Here is a 13535-nt window from a genome sequence, read left to right as displayed (position 1 = left end):
GTCATGCAAAGCACCTTGTCAGATTGGCAAACCATCTCACACAAGTGCATAACATCGAAGACAAAGTGGAAAGACGCAGATTGTTGAAAGTAGCCAGGCAATCTGATTCCCATCAGTTGATGTGCCAGCTGATTCGAATAATTCACATTTTGTCCGAACAACATCAACCCATTCAAGCATGGACGTCAGACTTCAACATCCATTCACTGCTCTCATATGTGGACCAACACAATCAGGCAAAACAGAATTTGTGAAGCGACTGCTCAAGGAACGGGAAGCCATGATTTTTCCTTCTCCAGAACACATTGTCTGGTGTTACGGTGAATACCAATCTGCCTATGCAGAACTCACTGCGCAGATTCCAAGCATTCATTTTGTCGAAGGCATTCCTGAAGACTTGGACAATATGTTCTCCCCTCGTCAATCCAATTTATTAATTCTTGATGATCTGATGTCTGAAACTGGCAATGACAAGAGGATTACCAATCTTTTCACCAAGGGTTCTCACCATCGCAATCTGTCTGTGATGCTCATCTTGCAAAATTTATTTCATCAAGGTAGGGAGACCCGAACCATGAGTTTAAATTCACATTATCTGGTCCTATTCAAAAATCCGAGAGATGGATCACAAATCACACACCTGGCCAAGCAAATGTATCCTGGAAACACGCGTTTTATTCAGGAAGCCTTTCTGGATGCTACCCGAGAACCCTATGGCTACCTTCTTATTGACCTGAAACCCAATGCACCCGAAGTCCTTCGTCTGCGTTCCCACATTTTCCCTGGAGAGACTACCTTCGTTTATGTCAGAAAAACATAAAACAGATATGACTGAGAGAAATGTCATCATTCATCATGTCTCAGCGAATGAGAAAGCATGCCCACTTTCTGTCTGTGTTAGCCAGAGGCAATCCAAAGCAACAGAGGGGAGTTATTGAAGGAGCTAGTAACGAACTTGTTCGCTGTCTTTGCGAGTGTTGTTTGAATATCCTGAGGGGCAGTGTTCCACTGACAGCGAGTCAAAAGAAGAAACTGAGCAAATACAAACATCAACTTCGCACGCTGACAGATAGAAAGGTTAAAACATCCAAGAAGAAGAAAATACTGGTCCAGAAAGGTGGATTCCTCTCTGCTGTTTTGGGACCTGTCCTCTCCGTGCTTGGAAGTCTCCTGTTTAAGTGACGGCCACCATGCCCATGGAACACGCCAAGAAGATGGCACTTGTGCCACAGGAATTACTCGATACAATACAACTACAGCAGAATCAGACAACAAATCCTGTCACCAAGGTATTGTCCTCGTTAGACCAGGAGATGCAACAGATCTTAGAAAGAACAGATATAGCTGATGATGAAAAAGCTAAGCTATACCAACAGACTCTTCAGCAGTACAGGGCTTTTGTCGACAAAAGGAAGGAACCTGTGAAAATCAGCATCGTTCCATCTGAGATGAAAACCGATGCTTCGGCTGCAACTTCTTCTTCCATGTCTTCATTAAACCTGAGCACGGAAGGGGAAAGGGTTGATGATGGAAAGCCAGCACATGGGGTAGAGTTGGATGTCATCGAAAGTGTACCAAAATCTATGAAGAAAAAAGCAAAACTACTCTTGCAGAAAGTTAAACAGAACGATCTAATTGACTGGAACGAGAAAGGGGAACTGGTGTACGATGGTAGTCCTGTGCCAGGCACCCACATGGTAGATCTTGTCAATGATGTTTTACGTCGAAGGAAAACTTTCACTCCCAGGGGATGGCAACAGTTTGCACAGGTATTGTCTACCATGAACATTCCACAAGATCTGGTAGGAAACAGAGACAGATGGAACTGGATCCAGTCTTTGAAGAAATCCAAAGGATTACTTCACATGGACGTCAGTGATGGTGAACCTGAAATGTTCAGTGAACAGCCGTCTACCAAAACGAAGAAGGCGCCTCCTGTCATTTCAACAGCAAGAAGACCTCGGCATCGTCCAAAGAGTTGGATCGACTTTTAAAACAACAAGGCCCGTTCTGCCGCCGGTCATTTTACAGGAGGTTGCGGTCATGGAGTGTTGTCCCCCTTCTCTTTCTGTAAATGATGTTCTCAAACGTGTAAGGTGTCTGTGTGCCTGCTGTTCTGGGTCCATCGTCATCAAACATGAAACATGCGACCAAATCGACGGAGTTGGATCAACATCTCAGCGAGGTATTTTACGATCCAGGTCATTCCGCAAGTTTTGGAGGAATCGATGCTGTTTACCGTGCTGCAAGAGAAAAGGGGGTGAAAATAACCCGTCAGCAAGTGAGGGAATGGATGCAACGTCAAGACACTTACACACTGCACAAGCCTGTGCGGTGGAGGTTTCCAAGGGCTAGAGTAATTGTTGGGGGTATAGATCAGCAGTGGCAAGCTGATCTGGCTGATTTGAGTTCACTGGCAAAATACAACAGAGGATACCGATACATCCTAACATGTATTGACATCCTGTCCAAGTATGCCTGGGCCATTCCTTTGAAAGATAAACGTGGAACTACCTTAGTGTCAGCCTTCCAACAGATTTTTAAAAGTGGACGAAAACCAGAAAAACTGCAAACAGACCAAGGTAAAGAGTTTGTCAACCACATATTTCAAAAATTACTGAAGAATGAAGGCGTTCATTTCTTCACCACTGGAAATGAAACAAAAGCATCTGTGGTTGAGCGTTTCAACCGCACACTGAAGACTAAAATGTGGAAATACTTTCACCAGAACCAACACCCTGAACTACATATCCATACTTCCTCAATTGATGCACTCCTACAACAACACCTGGCAACCGCAGCATCAAGAGAAAACCTGCTTCTGTGAACGAGACAATGAAAAAGAAGTGTGGGACACACTGTACAGTGATTTTGACTCCAAAACAATCAAATTCAAATACGACATTGGTGAGCAAGTGAGAATCAGCAAAGCCAGACGAATGTTCAAAAAGGGCTACCTTCCAAATTGGACTGAAGAAGTCTTCACCATATCCGGACGGATCCATGATCGACCACCCTTGTACAAGTTGAAAGATTACGATGGTGAAGTGTTGGAAGGGACATTCTATGAGCAAGAACTGCAAAGAGTGGTTAAGAAAGATGATGATGTCTTTAGGGTGGAAAAAATACTCAAGACCAGAAAGAGAAGGGGAAAGAAAGAATACTTGGTCAAGTGGTACGGTTGGCCTGACAAGTTTAACAGCTGGGTGACGGATCTAGCAAAGGTATAACATGGACGTACTCTGGCCAAGCACCACACTTGGAAAGTAACAGTCACCATGGCTGAACACCCCTTCTTCATGACATTACCTAGCAACGCATCCATGGAAGTTTTCCAGACAATAAAGTGACAGGCTACACTGTGAAATTACCAAAGCACGTTTCCCTCCAGGGTAATTGGGAAGTGGCCTTGACGGAAATACATTACCCTTTCTCTTGGTACAACGTGGTCGAGGGCAGAAACTTCCTTGTGTATGATGATCAGGACCATAGAAAACACTTGTCAAAATACCTGCAGGTTACTATGATGATTTTGGAAGTATACTGACTACTCTGAGAGAGCGAGGTTTACCCGATGATGTCCTATTGACTTTCGACACAGTGTCCAGGAAAGTAACCGCTGATGTGAGTGAGGGTACCAGTCTCCACTTTCTTCCAGGTTTGGCTGAAATCATGGGATTTTATCCCAATACCATATTACGGCAGAAGAGTGATGCCCCCTTCATATTCAGTGTTCGAAACCTCTCTTCTCTCTATGTGTATTGCGATCTTGTGGACGACCAGTTGGTTGGAGACACCTTTGCACCACTGTTGAGAATAGAAAATGTGGAAGGGTCCACGGACAGATGATCAACCACACCTTTCACACTCCATACTTTCTTCCCCTGAGAAATCGTGAATTTGATACAGTAGAGGTCTACATAAGAGACGACACTGGTCAGAGAGTACCATTCCAGAGTGGGAAAGTGATCGTGACACTAGCCTTCAGAAAGCGACGCCCTACACTGTTGTAGCCTGAACCATGCCTTATAGACGTAAAATCTATGAAAGCAACCCAGCCACATACAGGAAGTTTTATGTGGATCAGGTGGGAAATGGAGCATCGTTCCAGGGAGCAGCTGTGCAGCGAGGATATGGCTTAGGCGGTCTGTTGGGAGGTCTTTTCCGTGCAGCCACACACCGCTGCTGAAACAAGGAGCCAAAGTCCTAGGGAGACAGGTGTTAAAAACAGGACTCAATATTGCAGGTGATGCACTCAGTGGACGTAACGTGAAGCATTCTGCCAAAAGGCGACTGGTAAAAGCTGGAAAAGACCTAATGGCAGGAAGGGGTTTGAAACAGTTTTTCTCCCCTGGTGGCGGTGGTGGTATAAAACGCAGAGCGCCACGCAGAAGAGTCATTTCCTCCAAAGCAAAGCGACAGAGAAGATCTCTTGACATTTTTGACTAACATGGCATTTCTTCATGAACACTCCTGCGAATGTACAAAGAGTGAACTTGACTTGTTCACAGTTCCTCCAACTCAGACCAGTGTGGAAGAGGGACAATGGGAAGAAGTGCATCCCCTGACACACATTGTGGAATCGGGACCCATAGAATTTGTGATTTCGGGCTCGGGGGAAGACTACATAGATTTGTCCTCAACACTCCTTCTGATCAAGGCTAAGATCACAAAAGCTGATGCTAGTAACCTGGGTGCAGATGCAGCAGTGGGACCTGTCAATCTGTGGCTCCATTCACTGTTCAGTCAAGTCGATGTACACCTCAATGGCAAAATGATATCCAACCCCTCCCCTACTTACCCATACCGAGCGATGATGGAGACGTTGTTAAATTATGGGAAGGAAGCCAAAGGCACCCATATTGCTGCTGCCCTATTCTTCAAGGACTATCACTTGAAAATGGACGAAGTGGACCCTACTAAAGAAGGTGGGGAAGCAAACAAGGGACTGAAAAGCAGATATGCCTTCACATCTGGCAGTCAAGTTGTCGATATGGTTGGACCCATCCATTCCGATCTCTTCTTTCAGCCCAAGTATCTAATGAATGGTGTTGAATTACGTCTCAAACTCAACAGAAGCAAGAATGCCTTCTCTCTTGTGAGCTCTGCAGAAAATCCAAACTTCAAAGCAGTGGTCACAGAAGCTACAGTACTGGTCAGAAAAATTAAACTCAGTCCATCGGTACAGCTGGGGCCATGCAGAAGCTTTAAAGCAGGGACCATCCAAGTATCCCATACATCGTTGTGTGATGAAAGTTCTGTCCATTTCTGGAGGTACAATGTCCTTCAACAAAGATCACATCTTTTTGGGACAGCTACCTAAACGTGTGGTCTTGGGTCTGGTGGACAACAATGCCTTCAATGGTTCATACAAGAAGAACCCTTTCAACTTCAACATTATGACATGACATCACTCGTCCTCAATGTCGGCGGAAAACAAATTCCAAGCAAACCTCTGAAGATGGACTTCACCAGGGCCGGCGGTCAATCGTTCCTTATGGCCTACTACTCCCTCTTTACTGGAACTAACAAATGGGTCGGGATGAAGGCATCGATATCAATCGCTATGAATACGACAACGGATACACACTGTTTGCCTTTGATCTCACACCGGACTTGTCTGCTGACGGAGGGCATTTGAACCTGATCAAAGAGGGCAACCTTGGCATAGAACTGCAGTTCAGACAAGCCCTGCCAAATACTGTGAATTTACTTGTGTATGGCGAGCTAGACAACGTGATCGAAATTGACAGAGATCGCAACATCCTGTTTGACTTTTGAATACGTGTCCTTCAACACTCCGAATAAGAAAAGCATGGACACCTTAGAGCTCAGGGAGATCTTGACTGGGGACAGGTACGCAGCATCTTCTTTTGTTGGGTGATGGCCTCTGACAACTTGCCCAAGACAAGACTGAAATCATATCCAGCTGCTTTTGTTGCCAATGTGGACCCCAGCACCAAACCAGGAAACATTGGGTTGCTTTCTACTTTGTGGATAGCAATAATGGCGAATATTTCGATTCCTATGGACGTCCACCCATCAAGACACCTTTCGAGACATTCCTGAAAAGAAATTCTCTTGACTGGATCTATAACAGGCAGAGACTCCAAGGACCCCTTTCTTCTGTGTGTGGACAGTACGTTCTCTATTATCTGCTGCATCGGTGCCGGGGATGGTCCATGCCGACATTGTGAAGCAATTCACTGAAGATTTGACTTTCATGACTTTCTTGTCAATGATTTTATCGAAAAACTGACAGGTGTTGATTTTGACGTTTATGATGTTGACTTTTTAAAGAAGCGTTAGAATTTATCGTTCACTTTTCATTGCAAGTTAGCTGTTCTTTGTATATTTGCACTGGTGTTAACATTCAAATAAACTTGACAAGTTGTTCCATTGAAAACATTACCAGTGTGTATCATTTTTCCAAGGGTGGGTATAGCGGATTGGGATAAGGGGCAGTTAAACAAAATTAATCATCCACACTTCTCTTTCTCTCACTCAAAGACTGTAGACTGACAAGTTTTTCCTCTTTAAGTCTTAACAGCACATTTTATTTTCTTAAATTCAAAACTTATAACACAAACATGAAATAGAATACAACAAGTTGTAAGTGTCCCATACTGTTCTTGTACTCCTGAAGAAAGTCCGAGAAGAAACTTCAAGTAATTCATTGCATGCGTAACCTTTCAAAAAAAAAAAAGAGAACATCAAAAATAGCAACTCCAGCAAAAGGTGTGGCAAATAACTTTGAACGTTGACTGATACAATTGAAAACATTGCCGAAATCCTAACAACTAGAAGATCCATTTGTTGCACACATGGACTCGATAATGTCATTGCAGAGACCATTCCGTACACAGTAATATTGTCCATCAAGGCTTCAAAGCATCCCTCTGGATCGTCGGCCCATCGATAACACAGTAAGTGCAGCAATTCGTCAAGGTCAATCAATCCAAAGTCCATTTGGAGGTTACAGATCTCTGCAACTTCCTGGACAGATCTTTCCACTGCAGACATGTCGATCCGTTCAGCAGCAGCTCCAAAGTATTTGGAAATCACTTCCCTCTGTCCAGCAGGTGTGCAACCATAATGTAGACACTCGTGTTCCCTCTGGGACAGATAGTCATGTTGACATCCCTCACAGTTTTCACTCACGAGTTTATCAACTTCCTGTGAGATAAATTTCGCATAGATGTATTTCACCAGCTTGCGTGCCACTTTCCTATCCAGGTCGTTGGGGATGGGGGGTGGAGTGAACTCTGGAATAGAATGAATTAACTACAGGTCAGCATCTGGACAGCATCATCAACTCTCCCTATGATACATTTTAACTGACACCATTCATCCAGTCTTAATGTAATACCTTTCTTGGTTGGTATCAACTGTCCAGTCTTCTCTTGCTTAAAGAACTCACGAATTCCAACATAGGCACTTCCCTTGTACATCTTTACACTAACAAGCCTAGCAGATGTGTCCATTGAAGAAAGTTGAAATCGAAACTCCTTCTCACCTGTTTGAGTGTTGACATCACTGGTGATGGGTCTGGAGTGCACTTGGGAGTACAGTTGCGGCTGGCTATCTGTCACATCTGTACTTTGAGAATCGAACAGAAGGGGTGTTGATGGTGGTTCTTGGGCAGGCTCAGGAAGAGTGGGACTGTGGTTGCCAGGGGTACTGGCTGCAGGCCCATCAAAACCTTCTGGGACACCAGGCATTGACCATCGGCTTTCATTGGTTTTGATATTGAAGTAATAGGGCTTCTCGACCCTCGCTGAATAACATTTGCGCCATCCTTGCTGACACTGGCTCGGTGTAAGGTCACAGGTTGCCATAGCTGTATGCGTCTGCACTTGTCAAAGGTCAGAGCTCGAATGAGGCCCTGAGTGGCCCTGATCTCTTTTAAAGAGTGTCCTCATTTGCATAACTTCAAATGGACCAATCAAATATCTTAGATTTAAATACGCCAATCAGAGGAAGACTGTTAATCATCCCATGATGCTTTGCAGTATTTAAACCAGCCAATCAATGTGTCCTTCAATATCTCAGCCATATGAAAAATTTTCGCAGACTTAGGGTGTCGATATCTACCTCATCACTCCAAGTCATCAAGTAACGGACAAAAGAGATGAATCTAAAAAATTGGAGCCATACCACTGATTTCAAATGAGTTAGGGGGTCAAAATATTAGAGCCTGCAGCTCCTCACTGCAGGTGATATCAGCCGAAATCCACAGAACCTCACGGAACCTCACTGAACCTCCTGCCAAAATTCACAAACTACAAATTTTGACTGAGCTAAGGGGTCCAAAATAAATAGTTGCGAGTGGGGGGAGGGGGGGCCAAAATGCCGGCACCTGTGGTTCTTCAATACACCTCCTGCCAAAGCCTCGCGAACCTCACTGAACCTCCTGCCAAACAATCAATAACTATTAATTTTGATTGGGCTAGGGGGTCCAACACAACAGGTGTGTCGGGGGGGGGGAGGTAAACATCGGCACCTACGACTCTCCAATACATCTCCTGCCAAAGCCCCCCTCAACCTCACTGAACCTCCTGCCAAAATTCGAGAACTGTTAATTTTGACTGGGCTAGGGGGTCCCAACAAGCAAGGGGTGTCTATAACATTGGTGCCTCACTGAAACCTCACTGTGCCTCACTGAAACCTCACTTTGCCTCACTGAAACCTCACTTTGCCTCACTGAAACCTCACTTTGCCTCACTGAAACCTCACTTTGCCTCACTGAAACCTCACTGTGCCTCACTGTGCCTCACTGAACCTCCTGCCAAAATCCGCCCGTTACGGTGCCACCTATTACTACTGCTTGCGTTTGGATTCCTGTATTTGTTCAGAGACAATCATACTATGGATGTTACCTGATGCTCTCTTTGTCTTCCTTAGGAATGTAAAATAAAATGTTTCCATATTACTTTTTAGCGATTTCGTTTTGATTTCAAGTAATGACCACATTTATTTACATTATGAATTATGTATTCATATATTCTTCATATACCAGTTCGTCTTTTTCACAATGGGATAACGTGTCCCTTCGCTGAAATTGCTCCTTCAACAGAGAATCGTGAACGGCACGATACCTTCAGAGTTATGGGATGATGTGACGGCATGGTTAACGTTTAGTTGATTCTTGAGAAAAACGAACTCACTAAATCTGGCGAAAAATATATTTCACGCTACCTTTATTTCAAGTTGCATCAGTTTTATCATGGCAAACTGTCCGAGAGGCCAAAGAGTTTTCAAACCAAGCATAATGAATAATCAAACAGAAACATAAAAAATCAGTGTGCACCTAAAAATGGAAATAAACAACAGAAAAGAATGAAAAAAATGACACACAGTTGTCCGATATATTTGTGGTGTAATGTGTGCAACGACTATTAGAACTACTTCCTCTTGCTACATCAACAACATGACAAGTGGTAACATCAACAAGCATGTGTAGGGCCGATCTCCTTAAACATGAGCTCCTCCTAAGTCTTGGGGAGTGCTGTATATTCTATGGAAGTGCTGGCTCGAGTTATCAAGAGCGGGGACAACAATGCACAGCAAACACGAATGCAAATAACTTGTGTACAAAGTGCCTATACTCACTGTCTTGTTTTGTCATTACATATAACACAACTGAAAAAAACAACAAAACAAAACAAAACAAAACAAAACAAAAACAAACAGACTATTCCTTGAACGCCACATTTCGTCGACTAAACTTGGACGGGATATCGATTTCTTATTCTTCTAATCAGGTTTTGCGTACGATGATTTCATTAAATTCTCATTGGTCGACTGCGCTGCATCCCCGCTCCTGGTTGGATAGTGTGTAGTTTGCTTATTTACATGTCAAAGCCTCTTGTGGAACAGTTCTTACCAAAGTCTTTCGTTGCAATCGCAGTGTGAATGAACTACGGAAAAAACATCCTGTGCTGCTATTACCGTCTCGCTAGATAGTAAGCTTTCCCTAGTTATCGTCCGCGTAATTGTCCATGCTAAAAAGTTATTTCCTACTCTCGTGGACGACAAATTTTGTTTTGCTTACAAAAATAATGGTTCCTAAATATGGAAAATATTCCCGGTTATGTGTGCTCATTACCACAAGGTCATGGCACAATGTTTTCGGTATTCACACTGCTGTACACTGGCATTATCACAAGTGAACTGTGGTACGTAAGTAATAATTCAAGAACTGTACTCAGCATTCTAGTAACAAAGATACCGCTTCTGAAGCGTACTTCAATAGATTCCAAAACCAACTCAATAACTTGTGCTCTCAATGTGTCAGTATTAACATTTAGTGCGACACTCATTAATGGCAGATGTCAATAATGAAGACAAGAAAGGGAAAGGAAAAACAAGCAAGTCAAAAAAAAACAAAAACAAAACAAAACAAAGCAAAACGTGACAAAAGTAATGTATTCATGTACTGAAGTCCTGGTTTGTGTGGAAGAGACAATGAGATTTATTTCGGAATACGCGTACATTTCGTTTAACACTGTATTACCTAATGGAAATCGACATACAAGTGTTGCGGTTGTGTGACAACAAAGACTAAACATTGAACGAAAATAAAGGAGAGGGTCAACATAGTCGTAGTATTGTGGTCTATGTCTTCACCTAACATAACATTTATCACACACAGTTGACTTCTCATTGTACCGACTTAAACCATTAGTGGGTCAGTTGTGTTTCGCTACCGGTCACTCGGTTAACCAGTGGGCGCGATGAGTGACGATTATTGAATAAAATTATTGTAGGAAATCTTCTTTACTACTGATGACTCTTCAAGCTTGAGCATCTATGTCGCCCCATACCATTTATTAATGACTGACACATGCCTGTCAACCTGAACGGCATTGCAATGCATTGTGTGTAGGTCACACACGAACATGGACAGTTCGAGAAATTTTCAGCAATGATAATATGGAACTATGCTAGTATCTAATGGTGTGAACACTGCCCGTGAATGCCATCACCTTGAACGTGTAACAAACTCAAATTCACAACGAGGACTGCGTTCGTGAAGAGATATTTCTCCTAATTGTAATTTGTAAGATGAATCTTTTCAAAATAAAATAAAACAATATAGTTTTATTCAAAAAAAAAACATTTTGATGTTAATTAGCATTGTCGACTGTTGACGGAAGTGATGGTTTAATACTTTTCACGGCGTTTTTACTTTTTATTTAAACTTCATTGTAACGTTTTTCCTTGATCAAAGCTTTTACTTTTCGATGTGAAATTAAAATCTGCTTGAGATTTCTGGTATGTTGTTTTAATATGTTTGAAATATCTCAGCATAGAAAAGAGTGTGTAAAAAAAGTAAAACTGAAATTGACAGAATATTTTTTGTCACTGGCACTAACCGTCTCCCTCTTTATGTCTGCCCGCGTGCTCTCTCTCCCTCTCCCCCTCTCTCCCATTGTATGTATGATCATGGCCGTGCCTTTCTCCGTTTCTCCCCTCTCCCCATCCAAACTTGTATCCAAACCACGCACCCTCTCTCTCAATGATCGTCCAATTTCGTATGACTGATTTATTGACTCAATTTCTTTCGGCAATCGATCGCCTTATTAAACCAACCCTGACCGGCGGAGGTCAAGAGCACAGTATTACCGGCCGGATATTATAACGATTCTCGGAAATATTTTCAAAAAAGTATGCAGTGTGCCAATAGGAATGTATATTACACAGATTAACATCTTGATTAGGATGTACTCCGACAGCCGCTCGCTGGCTTCACCTCAGACCATAATACCGCCCTCAGCAGTTGAGCTGGGCAAAGCTCAACTCAGCGATCCGGCGAATTCCGCTACGCTACATCATGGCTGGCTCGGTGGGCGTAGCTTTTTAGAAAGACCGTTGAGGGCACATAATAGGCCAAAAGTTTGGGAGTCCGACTACCTTTTTTCCGAGGTGCATTCTACCTGAAAGGGGAAATAAATGTAACCCTTATCTTTCTTTAATATTTTCGTTTTGTTTACGTACTGCATGTTATTTTCTATTCCAAAAATCAAGTTTGTTCTTTTTTGAATTTCACTTTTTAACACTTACATGGTGGTGAACAAGTTTACAGATTATGTTGACAAGCAGAATGCGTGTATCCTAGAATGCTTAAAAACATCAATATGATTGCTTACATTTTCTGCATGTTCTTTCTAAACTATCCTCTCGAATACTAAAATTGCATTTGGAGATTGAGTTGCCGAGTAGAGTGTTATGTATCCCAGCATATTGTGGGATGCAGAGCGATAAAAGTAATGAACATTAATACCGAAAATGTGGTCATTAACTCTTTAATTTCTTTTGAGTGTCATTCATGCTGAAAGGGACAGCCTAACAGAAATTTGTGCTCATTATTGCGCAGAAGCAGATGCAGTGTTACCGCAACCCGCTTTTTCATGTGGACATAGTATACAAATTCCAACCTTTGTTTATAATTTCATTCATGTTTATCCATGAACAAAGGATTCCTGTAAGTTTAACATTGGTACACAAGTATGCGACTTATGCATTACTTTCACCGGGGCGGGGTGTTGAATAGTTGAACATTTCCAGTTGTGATAAATTGAAAACACTTTTAATTATTCTCATGTTCACCATTGAGTGTTTTAAAGTCACACACCTCACCTGTGTCGTTGTTGTCATTAAGGTTTTAGATTTCTACAGCTTTCAAAGCAGACACATGAACGTATACATCGGTAAGCTCATCCTGTTGATAAAAAATACAAGTTATCGCTCCATACATATGTAGGAAAGAGAACGATAGATGTGCTTCTATTGCACAATGAGAACAGAATGACTGATTTGACATTTTTCGTCGTGGCGGGTAAAGCATGGTGAAATTTTGTGTCAACTTTGACTAGTTGCGGAGCATTATTGAATACTATGAACCTTCAACTGCGGTGAAAATCATACTTAAATTTGTATTTTGATTTAGCTAATTGTTCATAATAACTTATGCAGATTAACATTCATCACTCGGTCTCCCTATAGACATAGTATGATCAAAGCTCTAGCGTTGATTACGATTCCACCCATTCGTGAAAGAAAATATTTTGCTTTCTGTGTAATCACTTGATTATAGTATCACCATGGTAAAGTGTTGAATTGTTCAATATTTTCTGTCGTGATAAAACACTCGTATTTGTGTACATATTCACCATTGAGTGGTGGTCCTGTTTCTATTGTCATAATGATCATCTTTTACTAAAGGTTTCAGGATAGACATATGTGTGCATATATGGATAAGCTCATTCTGGTGCATGCACATACACGTAATCCCTCATACATGTGTTTGGAAAGAAAATAATGAAGATGCTGCCGATCCAGAGTGAATAATATGTCACATTTACTTCATTTGGGGCAGGTTAACATGGTTACATTTGGCTGACAACTTTGACTCTAAAGAGGAACCTTGGTATATAAAAAAAATAATAATTGTGCGGTGAGATCGTATGGCCCAGTCTAAAAATACTAGAAAAGAATATGTTTTCATCAAAGTCTCTGTCCCAGTCTCGCCA

At 42.2% G+C, this 13535-nt stretch overlaps 2 protein-coding genes across 2 annotated transcripts; one reads left to right on the top strand and one right to left on the bottom strand.

The window, feature by feature from the left end:
* Window positions 1-4450: 4450 nt before the first annotated feature.
* On the top strand, window positions 4451-5323 carry LOC139126577 (uncharacterized protein F54H12.2-like). The gene has a single exon (XM_070692644.1). The coding sequence runs from the start codon at window positions 4451-4453 to the stop codon at window positions 5321-5323; it is 873 nt and encodes a 290-aa protein (XP_070548745.1).
* A 508-nt stretch (window positions 5324-5831) lies between these two features.
* LOC139126576 (uncharacterized) lies at window positions 5832-8274 on the bottom strand. Its single transcript, XM_070692643.1, has 3 exons — window positions 7517-8274; window positions 6799-7265; window positions 5832-6065 (listed from the first exon to the last, which is right to left on the bottom strand). Exons 1-3 carry the CDS (start codon window positions 7836-7838, stop codon window positions 5832-5834), a joined length of 1023 nt encoding a protein of 340 aa, XP_070548744.1. The 5' UTR covers window positions 7839-8274.
* Window positions 8275-13535: the final 5261 nt, after the last annotated feature.

The sequence above is a fragment of the Ptychodera flava genome, unplaced genomic scaffold (genome assembly GCF_041260155.1).
Source record: "Ptychodera flava strain L36383 unplaced genomic scaffold, AS_Pfla_20210202 Scaffold_102__1_contigs__length_287319_pilon, whole genome shotgun sequence".
Classification (NCBI taxonomy): Eukaryota; Metazoa; Hemichordata; class Enteropneusta; family Ptychoderidae; genus Ptychodera; species Ptychodera flava.
The sequence above is the reverse complement of the archived record's forward strand: the minus strand, read 5'-3'. Positions and strand labels throughout refer to the sequence as shown.